The sequence below is a fragment of the Scleropages formosus genome, chromosome 1, assembly GCF_900964775.1.
Source record: "Scleropages formosus chromosome 1, fSclFor1.1, whole genome shotgun sequence".
Classification (NCBI taxonomy): Eukaryota; Metazoa; Chordata; class Actinopteri; order Osteoglossiformes; family Osteoglossidae; genus Scleropages; species Scleropages formosus.
Genome location: NC_041806.1, coordinates 26897987 through 26911687, shown reverse-complemented (window position 1 = coordinate 26911687; position 13701 = coordinate 26897987). Strand labels below are relative to the sequence as shown.

Below are 13701 nucleotides of genomic sequence, written 5' to 3'. Positions count from 1 at the left end.
ATCAGTGGAACACTCTCTCTCCATCACTCACACACTATGGGTGAATCTGAACAGCATATCTTTGGACTGTGGGAGGAAACCAGAGCACCCACAGGAAACCCACACAGACACAGGGAGAACATGCGAAGTCTACACAGACCGAGCGGGGATTGAACCCATGTCCTCTCGCATCACCCAGGCGCTATGAGACAGCAGCGCTACTCGCTGTGCCACCATGCTTTTTTTTTATATAAAAAGACTATATATTTATACATATAGTTTTTTTTTAAATAGGTCAAATTAAAAGCCAAAGTAGAGCAGTGAGGTTTGCACATTTCTCAGCTGGAGCAACAACAGCCCAGTGCTGCCATTTGACAATGCGATGCTCACAGGCGCTAATAACACTTGTGCTGCACCACTCCTGTGACCCGCTGGTGAAAGAGCTCAACTCACACTGTGTGTTAGTGGCCCCGATCATTTCCGCCATGCATCGTCATCTCACATTCAGTCTCACGTGGGTCCTGCGGCCACTTCCACCACATTCAGGTGACATCAGCATCACGCCAAGAAACATATGACTTTTAGTCCACCACACAAAGTCAAAGGTTCACATCAGGGTACAAGAGAGGAAGCCCAAGGGGCAGCGTGCTGTAACCTGATTTCCAACGTAGAAACACAGAAAAAAACACAACCTGCTCCTTATTTATACAGATGTAGCTGAAGCAGAAGCAAATATCAAAGTATGATGAGATGTGAGAAAAGCACCAAAGCCTTAAAGAGGGATGCAGGGGGTCAAGGGCATCCCTCGCACCTCTCACATCGTGACGGTGGAAGTGAAAGAGAGCGGCGACGCGACACTGCAGTCCACGTGTTACCCGCCACAGTGAAAGTTACAGGACGCACTCAAAAACTCGCACTTCCCTCCATGTGCAAGGTTGCACAGAACCCCGCCAGAGGGAAAGAACCGAAAGCATGGAGCGCAGCCGTTTAACACCTTCCTCTGGACCGAGGCTTAGAAAACAGCAGAGCAATATTCCCTCCAACACTCCTGTAGCGTCAGACCTCGGGCGCTTCCACACGTCGCGTTCATTCATTCGTTGGTTCGTTTTGACTTTCAGCTCCCTCTTTCTGTCGCTCTCATGAGGGCGCGTGGCTTTCAGACCCGGCCGTTCCCCTGGGCGCTGCCCCTGCGTGCGTGGGCGTTGTGGTTGGCCAGCTGCAGGACTGCCGAAGTGCCGTGAAGAGCCGAGGGAGCCACGAGGCCGCAGGCCTCACACGCCAGGGCCAGCTGCCGCAGGGCATCCAGAGCATCCATCTTGGCTCCACGCAGCAGGTCACACTGGCCCTGCACAGGCGAGAGAGGGTAACACCGGTGACACCGTCCTATCACCCCGTTTCGACTTGGTCAGGAAGACAGAAGGAGGAAAATTAGGACGTCGGAGTGAAGCAGGGAACCAAATGTCTTTTGATTTGTTTTGCCTATAAGTTTACCATGTGGCTGTCCAGCCTTTTTACTGGTTAAGGATCTCAGTCGTTACTGTAAACTGCTCTAAGGCTGCATGTGTAAGAAAAACACACACACACTTTCTGAACAGCTTGTCCCATACAGGGTCACAGGGAACCGGAGCCTACCCGGCAACTCAGGGCATAAGGCTCGAGGGGACACACCCAGGACAGGACGCCAGTCCACCACAAGGCACCCCAAGCGGGACTCGAACCCCAGACCCCCCGGAGAGTAGGACCCGGTCCAACCCACTCCACCACTATACCCCCATGTGTAAAAACCATAATGGATTTATAGAGTCCTCATTGAAGAATAACTATTTTATTCTGTTTTGTAGTGAATTTTCACGTGTGTTTAGCGGTATTGTCATGTGATTCAACAGAATTTATAGTGTTTATGGTAGTTATGACACACACACACACACACACACACACACACTAATAATTTTGGACTGCATCACTACAAACAGCGGAGCTAGACGTGGACGTTCCCTTTTCATGAAACATTGGCTTCTCACGGTGACAGAGGAGAAAAAAGCGAGTTAAGGAGGAGGAGAGAAACATTATCAGAAAAGCTATTTTTACATACAGAGGACGGATATAACTGTCCGATGCAAATGCCTCAGGGACGCTGTCCTAAAGCCTGAGTTACTCTACAAACAGTCACAATGTTTTCTAATATATGAGCCACAGTTTCAGCCACGTCCTCCTTATGAAACACTTCATCGGTGTTGCAATGGAGCAGCTCGTAAGGTCAGCGAACAGCAAACGTTTGTATCGTTAAATAGTGATGGAAAGAGGCTGAAGATGTTGTTGCCGTTTTGGACAAGGACTCGAGATCACGAAGACGGTCTCTGCTCGTACCTTCAGCACTGTGATATTCCAGGCAAAGCTTTCCACTGCTTTGCTCTGCTTGCGCCCCTTCAGGCCCTCCTTCTCTCCGAGCCGGGGCAGATCTTCGTGGAACTCCATCCCTGAGTGGACGAGAACGTGTCGGTCAGCACTCACGTTGACATTAATTCACGTAGCAGACACTTCTCTCCAGAGCGACACACATCAAGGAGAGAAATGCACACAAGTTCATTGCATCAAGAGAAGGAGCTCCTTTCTGGCTGCTCATCGCTCAGCGCGCTCAACGCAACAGCCAGCGTGCGTCACTCCAGCTTGACCTTGCAGCACATCAGGGGGAGTCTGGGAGCTACATTTCCACAAGGCAAATGAGTGAGTGGAGCACCATGTTCACAGTGATGGATAGCAGTAGACGCAAAGAGCACCTCCTCCCATCACATCAATATTTACTTGGAGATTTTGGTGAAAAAAAAAAAGACCAGAACACTATACGACCTTCACTCAGTTCAAGTAAAACATGTAGTTTAAAACATAAATATGCAACAGTGTGGAATAACAAATCAGTTGATACGCTTGGCTCTAGTTGACATGGGTTTCGCTGGAGTCAAATGGAAGATAAACATTTTCATTGTTCCTTCCTCCTTCCCTGTTGGTCTAGGGCCAGTTGGCTGTGAACCACAGAGCAACGCTCTGCTCCGTGCCCCCCCTCCCCAACAGTCCCGGCCCCGGCTAAGCCTGGGTCTGCCGGGTCTCTGAAATCTGCGAAGAGGACGCTCTGCTTTTTTTTCCCCTTATGAGGACACAGCATTCCATACTTCCTGTGGGCCACATCTGTTTGTTCCACATGGAAGAAGATAAGCCGTCACAAATGAGAAGCTCCTGCAAAGGGACGAGGACTAACGCGCTGGGGGAAGCAGGGAGCCTCACGCAAAGCACACAGAGCACTGTCCCGAAAGCCTTCTGGCCAGAAAACATGGACATGAAATTGTCATGACTCAACTAGTTGCTCTTCTTCTCAGTATGTGCTTATTTTCCATCAGTCCAAACACAGACTCTCCCCATCCCCATCCCCACCCCGACCCTCACTATCATCCTGAACCCAACCCCCAACCTGACCCCCTGCTCACCTTCTTTTTGCACCTGGGCAATCCTCTCATGTACGGCGTCGGCGTTTTCAATCAGCTGCCTGTGTGCCACAACCATCTGTGAGGAACAGGGGGACATGAGCACAAGAGAGGCATTCCATCTGACACACACACACACACACACACACACACACACACACACACACACACACACACACACACACGCATCCGCCACTGTGTCAAAGCCAGCAGCTGACAGAGCGAGACATCTGTGTCAAGGACTCAGCTGAGTCATGTGGCTCGAACAGCAGGCACTCCAGGACAGGTTGCTCTCAGCGTGTGGGAGCACAGATTCCCCACGCAAAAAGCCGACAAGCGGAGAGCATTCCAGGGACCGACTGGGCTCTATGGAGGCCGAGGGCAAAGCCCTCACTGACTTGCTGTGTTTCCCACAATCCGGATATTTTTAACACTGCCATCTAACATGGGCTGCCAGGCCTGTCAAGCCAAATGGCATTTAATGCCTGAGGTCCCAAGTGCCTCTGGATCCTGGGCTGGGGCGATGAGCATGTGTGCAAAATGTGTTCCAGCAGGATGGAGGGCCAAGGACATATTAGTTTTGTGCACGTATGGGGGTCTACCACACACACACACACACACACAAACACAGTTAACCCACAAATGTACACAATCATACACAAACATAACTTCAGCTTTTATTTCAGACAGAAATACACTTTATTCAGTCCCCCATCATTCAGTCTCCCCAGAAAATTCACAACTAAATAATTAAATAATATGCCATTGGACTGTATGTATGTGTGTGTGTGTGTGTGTCTGTGTGTGCGTGTGTGTATTTTGCTTATGATTTTTCTAGCCTGGGTGTCACCAACACAATTGTGGGTCCCCACTTATAGTGAGAAGTACAGCCTTCTTTGTGTCTCCACTTGATGCTTTTTACGCTGATATAAATTTGAAAAGCTGTGGATAAACTGCCGCTTCCCCAGAAAAAGACTGAAGAGCACGGACAGCTCTGTGAGCTGTAAGTTGTCCTGTGGTCGGTCACCATGCTGCCAGCAGTGTTGCTGTCTGTAACCAGGGCAACCACTTTACCGTTGACAGCGTTCCATGTTGACTCGCTCGTGTGCCCAAAATGTTTCTTCATACATGGAAACATAGGAGAGAGCTGTACTTGAGGTGACTTAGCCGCTGACGACTCCCACTCCCATTTTTAGCCATTGAACCAGCCTCTATGACATCAACATGAAGACGTTAATCCATGTAACTGTATAAACGTTCATTATCTGAACACAGCATGTAGTGGCTGAGTTGGAGGTGTGACACAGACTCTGTGGGCCCATGGAGGCAAGGGGAGGTGTGGGAGGCTGGACAATTGGAGAACAAACCTGTTTGTGTGTTTCCAAGTGTATACACACACACACACACACACACACACACACACAGTTTATTTATTTCTGTATGTCTGCATGCCTGAGTTGTATTGCTGGACCTCAGAAATCGTCTTGAGTAGAGATGTTCATGTGTATGTGCAGCTATGTGATATGTGCATGTATGCACTCATGTTTCTGAGAGCGTGTGCGGCTGCCACGTAGGTGTGTGCCTGAGCGCCCACACACGGCTAAAAGGAACCGTTTTTGTTCAGCCTTCGGGTGAGTATTGATGTGAGACTTTGTGAGACGCAGCAGGAGGCACTGAGTGGGCATCCAGTCTTGCTGAAGTACGTTTAATGAAAGGATAGAGGCCTACACTGCGCCGGGGGAGTGCTCTGTTACCATGATTACTGTGCAGGGGGGCAGCTGAGGACGGAGCAATGGGCTCCACCGTGGAGATACTCACTGTGTCGTAGGCAGCGAGCAGTTTACGTGTGGTGTCAGACAGACTTCCGAGCACCTCCAAACAGGGGTAACCTTCTTTTAAGGCAAGGTAGGCCCCTGGGGGCCTTTCAACAGTCTGCAGACGGGGAGCCAGGCTTTGGATGCACTGCTTCACGTTGGCCACCGGGGGGAGGCCACATTGCTCTTTGAAACTCACTGTGGCGTTCTGCAAAGTGCCCAGAAAGAAGCAAAGATAAAAAGTAAGAAAAAATATTGTGAAAACAACAGAAAGCGCTTGCGCTTAGAGCAAGTATCTGAATTGATCAGAGTGTGCACCGTGAAAACAGCTGTTTGTTTATTCTAGAACAAACCAAAGACGTGACTGCCGCATAATCCGAGTTGTTGACCTCCTTTGACACTAACAAAACAGGATCTATTTAAAAAAAGACTTTGAAGAAGAGGGATGTAGTGGAGAGCTCCCATGCAACAGAAGAGGTCCCTCTGTTCTTTAAAAAAAATCTGGTCAACGTGCTATGGGTCACAGCATTAGAGAGTGTGTGAGAAAAGTAGCACTGCATTGAAAAGACAGAAACATACTGATGGGGCACAAGCATAGAATAATATTCCTTTTCCCCACCTCACTGACTAAGGGTCCCATCTAAATATTTTACGAGAGATGTATCACCAGGAGTGAGAGCAACAAAGGGTCTCGGCAGAACTGCAAACTCTACAGGTGACCTTGGATTAGAGGACTTACAGAAGACTGTGAGGCGAGACCTAGTTCAGCCCCTGGCGCAAGTGCGGTACCTATAAACATTGCCCAAAGCTGGTACATTATCTCTGGAGGATCTGAAGGTGATGGGCAGATGGTTGTAAGGCAGTGGAAGCATGCTGAAGGGGTGTGGACCCCAAAGGAGAAGAATTCAAAAAGGATCGACCAATTCAGAGTAATCTCTCTGCTCAGTGGAGAGGGCAAATTATTTTTCAGCATTCCTAATAATGCATGTCAATGCAGACAGGAGTATTTCCCAGGGTACCCAGGGTCTTGGCACACACTGGTGTAGTGGCACAGTTGTTTAGTGATGCTTGTGAGAACAAGAGAGTCTTGGCTGCATTGTGGGTAGACTTCACAAATGCCAATGGCTCAAATCCACACAAGCTGGTGGAGGTGACAATATTGTATTACTACATTCCGAGCAAGATCAGAGACCTCCTCCTTGGTTACTACAGTGATGTCAGTTTGTGGGTCACATCAGGAAGAGCAACATCTGAGTGGCATAGGCTGGAGAATGGGCTAATTACAGGCTGTACCATCTCTGTAATCCTCTTTCTGCCAGCCATGAACATACTTGGGAAGCTGGAAAATGTAGAGTGTATAGTGTAGAGACCCATGCACCAAGTCTAGGGTCAGTCAACCACCCATCAGAATCTTCATCAAAACTTCATGGCTGACTACATTGTCCATCCCAAGATGTAGGTGGATTTTGCAAGGGCTGGAGAGGCTTCTTACACAGACAACAATATTTTTTAAGCCAGCATTGCCCAGATGTCTGGTGCTGAAGAGGGGAAAACTACTACTACTGTTAAGTTCTGCTTTAGCAGAGGGGACACGCTGATTCCATCCATTTTGGAGAAATCACTGAAGAGCTTAGACAAGTGATTTTGAAAGCAGCTTGATGGACACAGTGGTAATTCAGGCAACTTGCAAAAGAGTTGGAGGGATGGTTAGTAGCAATAGGTAAGTCATGACTTCCAGGAAGGTTTAAAGCATTGGTAAATCTGTACAGCATCCTGTCACGAGTCCTCTGGCCTCTCCTGGTTCACAAAGTCCTAGTATCAACAGTTTTGTAATTTCAAATGAAAATAACCTGTTACCTGATAACCCTAACCGTAACCCTAACCCTAACCCTAAGGTGGCTTGATGTACCTCAAAGGATGAGCAGCATTTCTTTGTATAGGCAAAGTAACAAGCTCCAGCTACTCTTTCGGGGTTTAGGGTAAAATGGCACAAGCAAATGGTGGTTGACCTGGGATAGCACCTTAGGCTTCCAGTCACTATCACTGAGAGATCTTTGAGGCCAGTCATTGTGTTGCTCTCAGAAGCTCCTAAGCAAAGCAGTTCATTTGGAAATTGAATGGAAGAGGCTAATGGAAGAAAGACGGTGAGGTACGAGGAACTGGTGGAGCAGTGCTGCTCGCAATGCTGTAGAGCATGGTGTGTCTCGACTTAAGAAGGCTACAGGAGCCTTGCAGGAAAATCCTTAAATAGAACCTATAGTTATCTGAAGTATCTCAGGGAGCCAGAGGAATGCTGTGAAAGTTGTTACAGGCTGTGAATCAGGAAAGATGAGTTAATGGTTCAGAGTAGTTCTATGTGAATGCAGGGTGGGGCCTTATCAACCCTGGCTGGATCACCTGGATGAGGGTGTCTGGTGCTGAAAAATCCAAAACACCACGTAGACATATGTATGCCCAGCAAACAGCCAGACAGTGTCTTCCACAGAGACCTAAGGAATCACTGAGAGTGTGTGCTCTATGTCATTGAAGCTATGGTGTGGGGTTTGTACTTTAACTTTCCTTAAAGACTAACAAAGACTGGAATGAAAGTTCATTTTGTACACTGTTTCCAGTTTATCAGAAACACACCCCCAACACCAACTCATAAATTGAAAATTTCAATTAGTCATACATCACATAGTCGTGGTGTGCGATGAGCAATAAGAGAACCCAAATGGTGTTCTTCATCGTCTGTTGGAAATGTCACTGTTACTTCACCTGATGGAATTAGGGCAAGAGTTTCATCAGCCCCTTAAGCCAGAGAGGTGGACCTTCAGCTCAACAAGTTAATCATACACCCTGCCAAAAAGCTGTGGTTTTAGAGGACATGGGCTCAATCCTCAGCCTAGTATGGAGACAGGAGGCACTTGAGATTATCTCCGGCCATGTGATGGCATGTGTATGTTGGGTGCTGGACGCAGAGTGAGACAAAAACAATGCGTGGGCTGCACAAGATGAGGCAGACCTTTGTATTCACAGCCATCTTCGTGCTTGTTAATACTTGCCTCAGCACAGAGTAGAGGGTTAAGGATGAGGATGAGATAAGCAGGAATACAGGGAGAGAGAAAGACAGAGAAGAGAAAGAAGGCAGGTTTGTTTTTTTCAGTGGTATTTATAGAGAGCAGTAATCTCTCTTTGAGCCCAGCGGCTAAACTGCTAGAATCGAGTTCGTACCACATGGGTGCCTGTGACACTATAGACCATTCAATCCCATGGAAATCTCATGCAAATGTACCTGCACCCTAACCCTGTTTTTGTATAGATGTCATTCTGAAAACAGGAAGATAACCTTCGGTGAGGCTTAACTGAGCAGAGCAATGTTTTCGTTTGGCCAGCTAGCAGTCTCACCTGCACGTTCTCCCGCAGGTCGGCCGCCTCCTTTAGAGGCGTGGCTGCTGAGCGAAAGGTGTCGTCCAGCACCTTGATGCCAGTGCTGCGAAGAGTGACGTAGTTGCGGCCTCGCCGTGAGCCCCTCCTCACAGAAAGCCCCCTCCGGTGAGCCTTGCCCCCGCCACGGCGATTCGTAACAGCCACATGCACAAAGAGGCTGGCATGTGGCAATGGTTCTCCGGCGAGCCCTAACAAGGGCACGGTGCGGTAGCCAGGCTGGAGGCACTCCAATGCGATGCTGTACTGGCCAATGAAGTCATCACCAATGTAGTCATCATCCAGAACCACAAAGCGAAGGAGGGCCAGCTCTGGCAGATTTACCTGGGGGCACATCCAAGGCAATTCAACCCAACAGACAAAAGTAGACAGACATATTTTTTCAGAGAAAAAGTCGATTTCACAAAAGGACGAGTCATGGGGAGTCATGGATTTAGACACTATTCACAAAGTACATCTAACAGCACTGCTGTGCTAGACCACATTACCCAAGTAGCCGCATACAGAATTCACAGGGAACAGAGATGATCGGGGCAGACGATGCAAGTTTATATAGAAGCATTTGGGGACCCTTTTGGAATGTTGAAAGTGATTCGGCAGATCTAAAGGGGAGCGGGAGCTCATTTCACCGCAGCGGAGCCAAAACCGAGAACCTTTGAACTTTCGATTTTGGGCCTCTCCACTGTGGGACCACCAAGTGGCAAGACATGGAGGAGCGTAGCTGTTGCCGAGCTCTTGGGGTGTAGAGAGTAGACAGATCCTCTAACTACTGGGTTGCAGATCTGGGAATAAAGGCATACAGGAATAAAACAGGAAGGACTACAGTAAATACAGTAGATATTAATGATGAATAAAAAACCGATAATTGCCATCTTTACAGAAGTTCTCCTCACAAATATAGATATTAGGCAGTAGGTACACTCAAATAAAGCGGAGTGTTAACAGCTCACTGGGAGCCCACCCACCCAAAGCTCACGAGGGCCTCAAGCGGACACTGACACGGGTCCGGCCCCGTTCAGCGCGACTGAACTCTAGCAACCTCAACCCCAAAGAGTACTGGAAGAGGGGCTGCCAGCTGGTGGTGCTCAACTGATTGAAATTTCTCCTCCTGTGACTTACAGCTGTGGTGGAATCTATGTTTCGACATCAATATGCCAGCAGGAGAGTACAGCCCTGCGGGACCTAGGTGTACATGTCTTTGAACACCCAGCTGGTCTGAATCGGTGGGAGGTGGCCAAATAAAGTCTTTCCAGCATTACTGCCCACAAGCCCCTTTCTCCAGCTATTTCACATGAAGCAGTAGAAGGCCAGGAATGGCAACAAGTGCAGAAGAGCACACGTGGAAACACAAGCGGATGCATTGCAGGGGGAGGTAACAACCTGTACAATTCCCAACATGACAGTCTTTCTGAAGCAAGGTTTACAATAAAAATAAACATTTGTTACCTTTCCAGCGTGATCCCTTTCAAGATTTTCACATAATAATGTCTCATGTCAACTTTGCATTAATATTAATGTAACCGTAAAGCAGGTGCGTTAAAATGAGTCGTGATGTGAATACAGACATGTAGAGATGAAGGCTCATGCTGACTCCTTCTCTTTGTTAAAGCACAAGCCTTAATTAATTATTAATTATTAATGTTTCTGTCCATTCTTGTCAAACACTCGTAACAGTAAATGAGTTCATTTCACAAGCAAAAACATGTGGTGCCAAGTCATACATACAGAGGTGTCTGGAGCAAAAAGCCCATCAGTTCACTGTGTGGTTTGTCAAAAAAGCCATTTTTTTTCTCTTTGTCTGATAGGGTTTGTCTAAATGGAGGACTTCAGGAGAGGTGTGTGCAGTCTGCTACAGAGGTGTGTGAGCGCGCAGAGGCTGCTCTCTGGCACGACTAGGAACAGCCTCAGACACTCAGCGAATGTGGTAATCGAACCCAGTGACCTGGGCGCACTGTCTGAAGGGCGAGAGTGTGCACTGTGTTGCTCCGCGCCGGGGGCCGGTTTCACATGCCCGCACTCCGCCGCCCTCATCAATCACAGCCCAAAACCCATTTGTGCCCTTATAGTTATTCCAGGCACATCACAGGTAAGAGTCTCCCGAGCTGCGGTCACTGAGATGTAATCTAGTGCTCTGAAAACAACCGGAGAAACAGGAAAGGGGCGTCTCTCTCCTGTCCCTCTCAGGGAGACCGATCTGATCCGATTCAGGTGACATGAACTTCAAGGTCGGACGGTGGACAACTATTGTCTGTCCTTGTGTGACAGCAAAGGAGTTCACCTGCAGCGCACTCCTCGTGGACCACCTCCATTTGTGTCCCCAAGCTCCAAACCCCATGAATCCCGGATGTTTTGCTTGAAGAAGCAGACAGCTCGCCACAGGGCCGCTGCCTGTCTCGCCTTCCGCTGGGCGCTGATTAAGACATCCGAGAGGAGGCGACCCGTTCTGCGCCGTGAGTCATTTGCACTGCCCTCCACCCCCCCATCTCACTGAGATCAAGCCCTTCAGGAAGGGCAGCGTTACCCTTTTCAGTTGCAAAATAATGTCCCAGCAGGACAGTCTGATGCTCTGGGGTTGGTGATGCATTTCTAAAAAAAAAAGTGCTGATGCCTTTCTTTGACAAAGTTATAAATACAGCCATTTGAGCAGTATTTTTATATTCTGTGGTGTTTTTTAGCTTTATGAAGAGCAGTCAAGACAGTACACTGAGACACTGCAAATACATCAAAATACATAAAACAATGGCGAAAGGCTGCAATAAATATTCCACAGGCGTGATCATGTAGCAATATCTAATAAGCTCCAGAAGGGTGTCCACTCATTCTGGAATGAGTCTAAATTTTCATGCAGTATATATTCATTTTTGAAGAAAAGGGAAATTAAAAAATTTTGGTCATCCACACATTTACAGAGGGAACGTCATCTGTAGGTGAAAATTAACTTTCAAACGTTCTGCTTTTACCAGAGTCTAGACTGAATATAGCTTGTATAACCTTGGATGGTCATGTTTGAGCATGACATGCACATAAACGGAAGCAAAGGCAAAGCCATCCATAACTAACAGGTGTTACAGAGCCAAGCTGGTCTCACCTGGAACTCGAAGGTCTCATCAAAGAGAGGGTCGTCCTGATTTTGAGCTGCAGTGCGGGTGCGCTGCTCTGCACAGTCAGCAGGCACTCCATGCAGCTCCAGCACCACATAGGGGTCAATGACCTCCCCCTTGGCGCCCGCACCCTGTGGCTTTGGCAGGCTGTGGGCACTGATCACCTTGACCCGCAGGGTCTGAGGTGGTACACCCGGCACACAGTCCTGGGTGTTAGCACTGAAGTAGGACACTTCCTCTCGCATGACAGCAGGCCGCAACACAAAGCCACAGCACCCGTTGGCAGCGAAGCGAGCCCGGTGTAGGTCCAGCATGGCCCCGGGAGTCTGCTGGTTGAGTGCCACCAGCTGGCAGCCCCCCTTCCAGTACTCTTGGGGGTTGGGGTTGCTAGAGTCCAGCCGCACTGAACTGGGCCGGACCCGTGTCAGTGTCCGCTTGGTGAAGCCTACCAGCTCCTCGGGGGTCTCGCTAGCCAGCCGGCCTGCCTCTCCTTCCCCAAGAGAGCAGAGCATCCAGCAAATGTTCTCTTGGGGGAAGGGGCTGCTGGGTGTGCTGGGGGTACTAGGGGTGCCAGGGGTGCCGGGTGGTGAGCTCTGCATGGCTCTCTGGCTGTAGAAGATGCGGCTGCTGGAACGAGCCACAGCCACCAGCTCAGAGAGCTCCCTACACAGACGCAACCGGTGCGGCTGTGAGGGCGGGGGCACCACCAAGACAACGCCCAGCTCTTCCTCCCCAGGGATTGTCATTCGTCGGCCTGCCAGCGGGCCCCCGCCTCCAATCTCGTCTTCTTCCTCAGACACGTCTCCCTCTGAGCCTTCTTCTTCTGGAGGTAGTTTCTTGCCTACAATAAGCACTCGGCCCTTCAGCTCCTCTGGGGAGGGCAGCTGAGACCCTCGGCCGCTTAGTGTCCCATTCTGGATGGAAGGGATGTAGAGGCGGGACCCAAATATACTACACAGCTGCTGAGCCAGCACTCGCTGTTGTGATGGGGAGCAATGCTGGCACAAATAGAGCAGCAGCGGGTATGGCGAGGTCACAAAGGCATACTTGTTGACTACCTCCAGTGTACTGCGAATTGTGATGGGGGGAGCTGCGCCAGGGAGGTGGTGACGCTGCAAATTGTGCTCCATCCCCAGAAGGGGCTCTCCCTCCGGACCATCTGTTACACCGAGCTCCAGGCAGCGGCACCCGACCTGCAAGGCATGCAAGAGCCCCCCAAGTTCGGCATGCCCATGGACCTGGTCCTCCAGCAGGTAGGAGCGATAAGAGGTGCTGATGTAGTAATGTGAAAGCGGAAGGCTCATGTCCTGACAAACATGCTGGTGCTCGGGATCAAACAGGTTGCATTCAGGTGACTGCAGGTAGCGGGTGAAGCCGTCCAGGCCGAGCAAGCCCTTCTCTCGGCCCTCGGCAGATGGTTCAAAGCGGTGCACAATGTTGAGGCACCCTTCAGCCGTGGCCAGGGAAAGGCCCTGCTCTGTCTCTAGGAAGAGCCTCAGGTCCTGGGCATCCAAGCACTCTCGGTCCTTGGACAGCTGGACCAGCAGGAAGTAAACATCGGGTCGTGTGCACAGCTCACAATAGGCCTCCTGGAACTCCTCAAGGGTTACGTGGGAGGTAAGCTTCTCCTTACTGCGTTGGATTTCTTTAAACCTGAGTCGTACCTGAAGAGGTGCAGGGCACAAGTGAAGCAACGGGAAAGGGAAAATTAAGATGTGAAAATTAGAGGTGAGCGAGAGAAGAACAGAGGAAATTCTTCAGACTGAATCACAACAACATGAGGAAAATCAGTAAGCTTATGCAAGCTCTGGACACTCATGTGACTTAACCACGTTCTCACCCCTTTCGCCAAACACCCACAACCCCAAGAGAGAATAACTACTTCTGACTTCACACTTCATTGCA

At 49.4% G+C, this 13701-nt stretch overlaps 1 protein-coding gene across 2 annotated transcripts in view; it reads right to left on the bottom strand.

Annotated features, from left to right (window-relative positions):
* Positions 1–221: 221 nt before the first annotated feature.
* Positions 222–13701, bottom strand: part of plcl1 (phospholipase C like 1) — a 44014-nt gene continuing 30534 nt past the window's right edge. Inside the window, exons 3-8 of one of the 2 annotated variants that reach the window (XM_018732386.2) lie at positions 11784–13460; positions 8657–9019; positions 5274–5477; positions 3459–3534; positions 2347–2456; positions 222–1324 (exon numbers count right to left, since the gene is read on the bottom strand). In XM_018732386.2, coding sequence (XP_018587902.1) covers positions 1136–1324; positions 2347–2456; positions 3459–3534; positions 5274–5477; positions 8657–9019; positions 11784–13460 — 2619 coding nt within the window. In that variant the 3' untranslated portion in view covers positions 222–1135. Of the gene's footprint in view, positions 1325–2346; positions 2457–3458; positions 3535–5273; positions 5478–8656; positions 9020–10357; positions 11139–11783; positions 13461–13701 lie in introns of those variants that run through there. The other variant, XM_018732387.2, reaches the window with a different exon arrangement.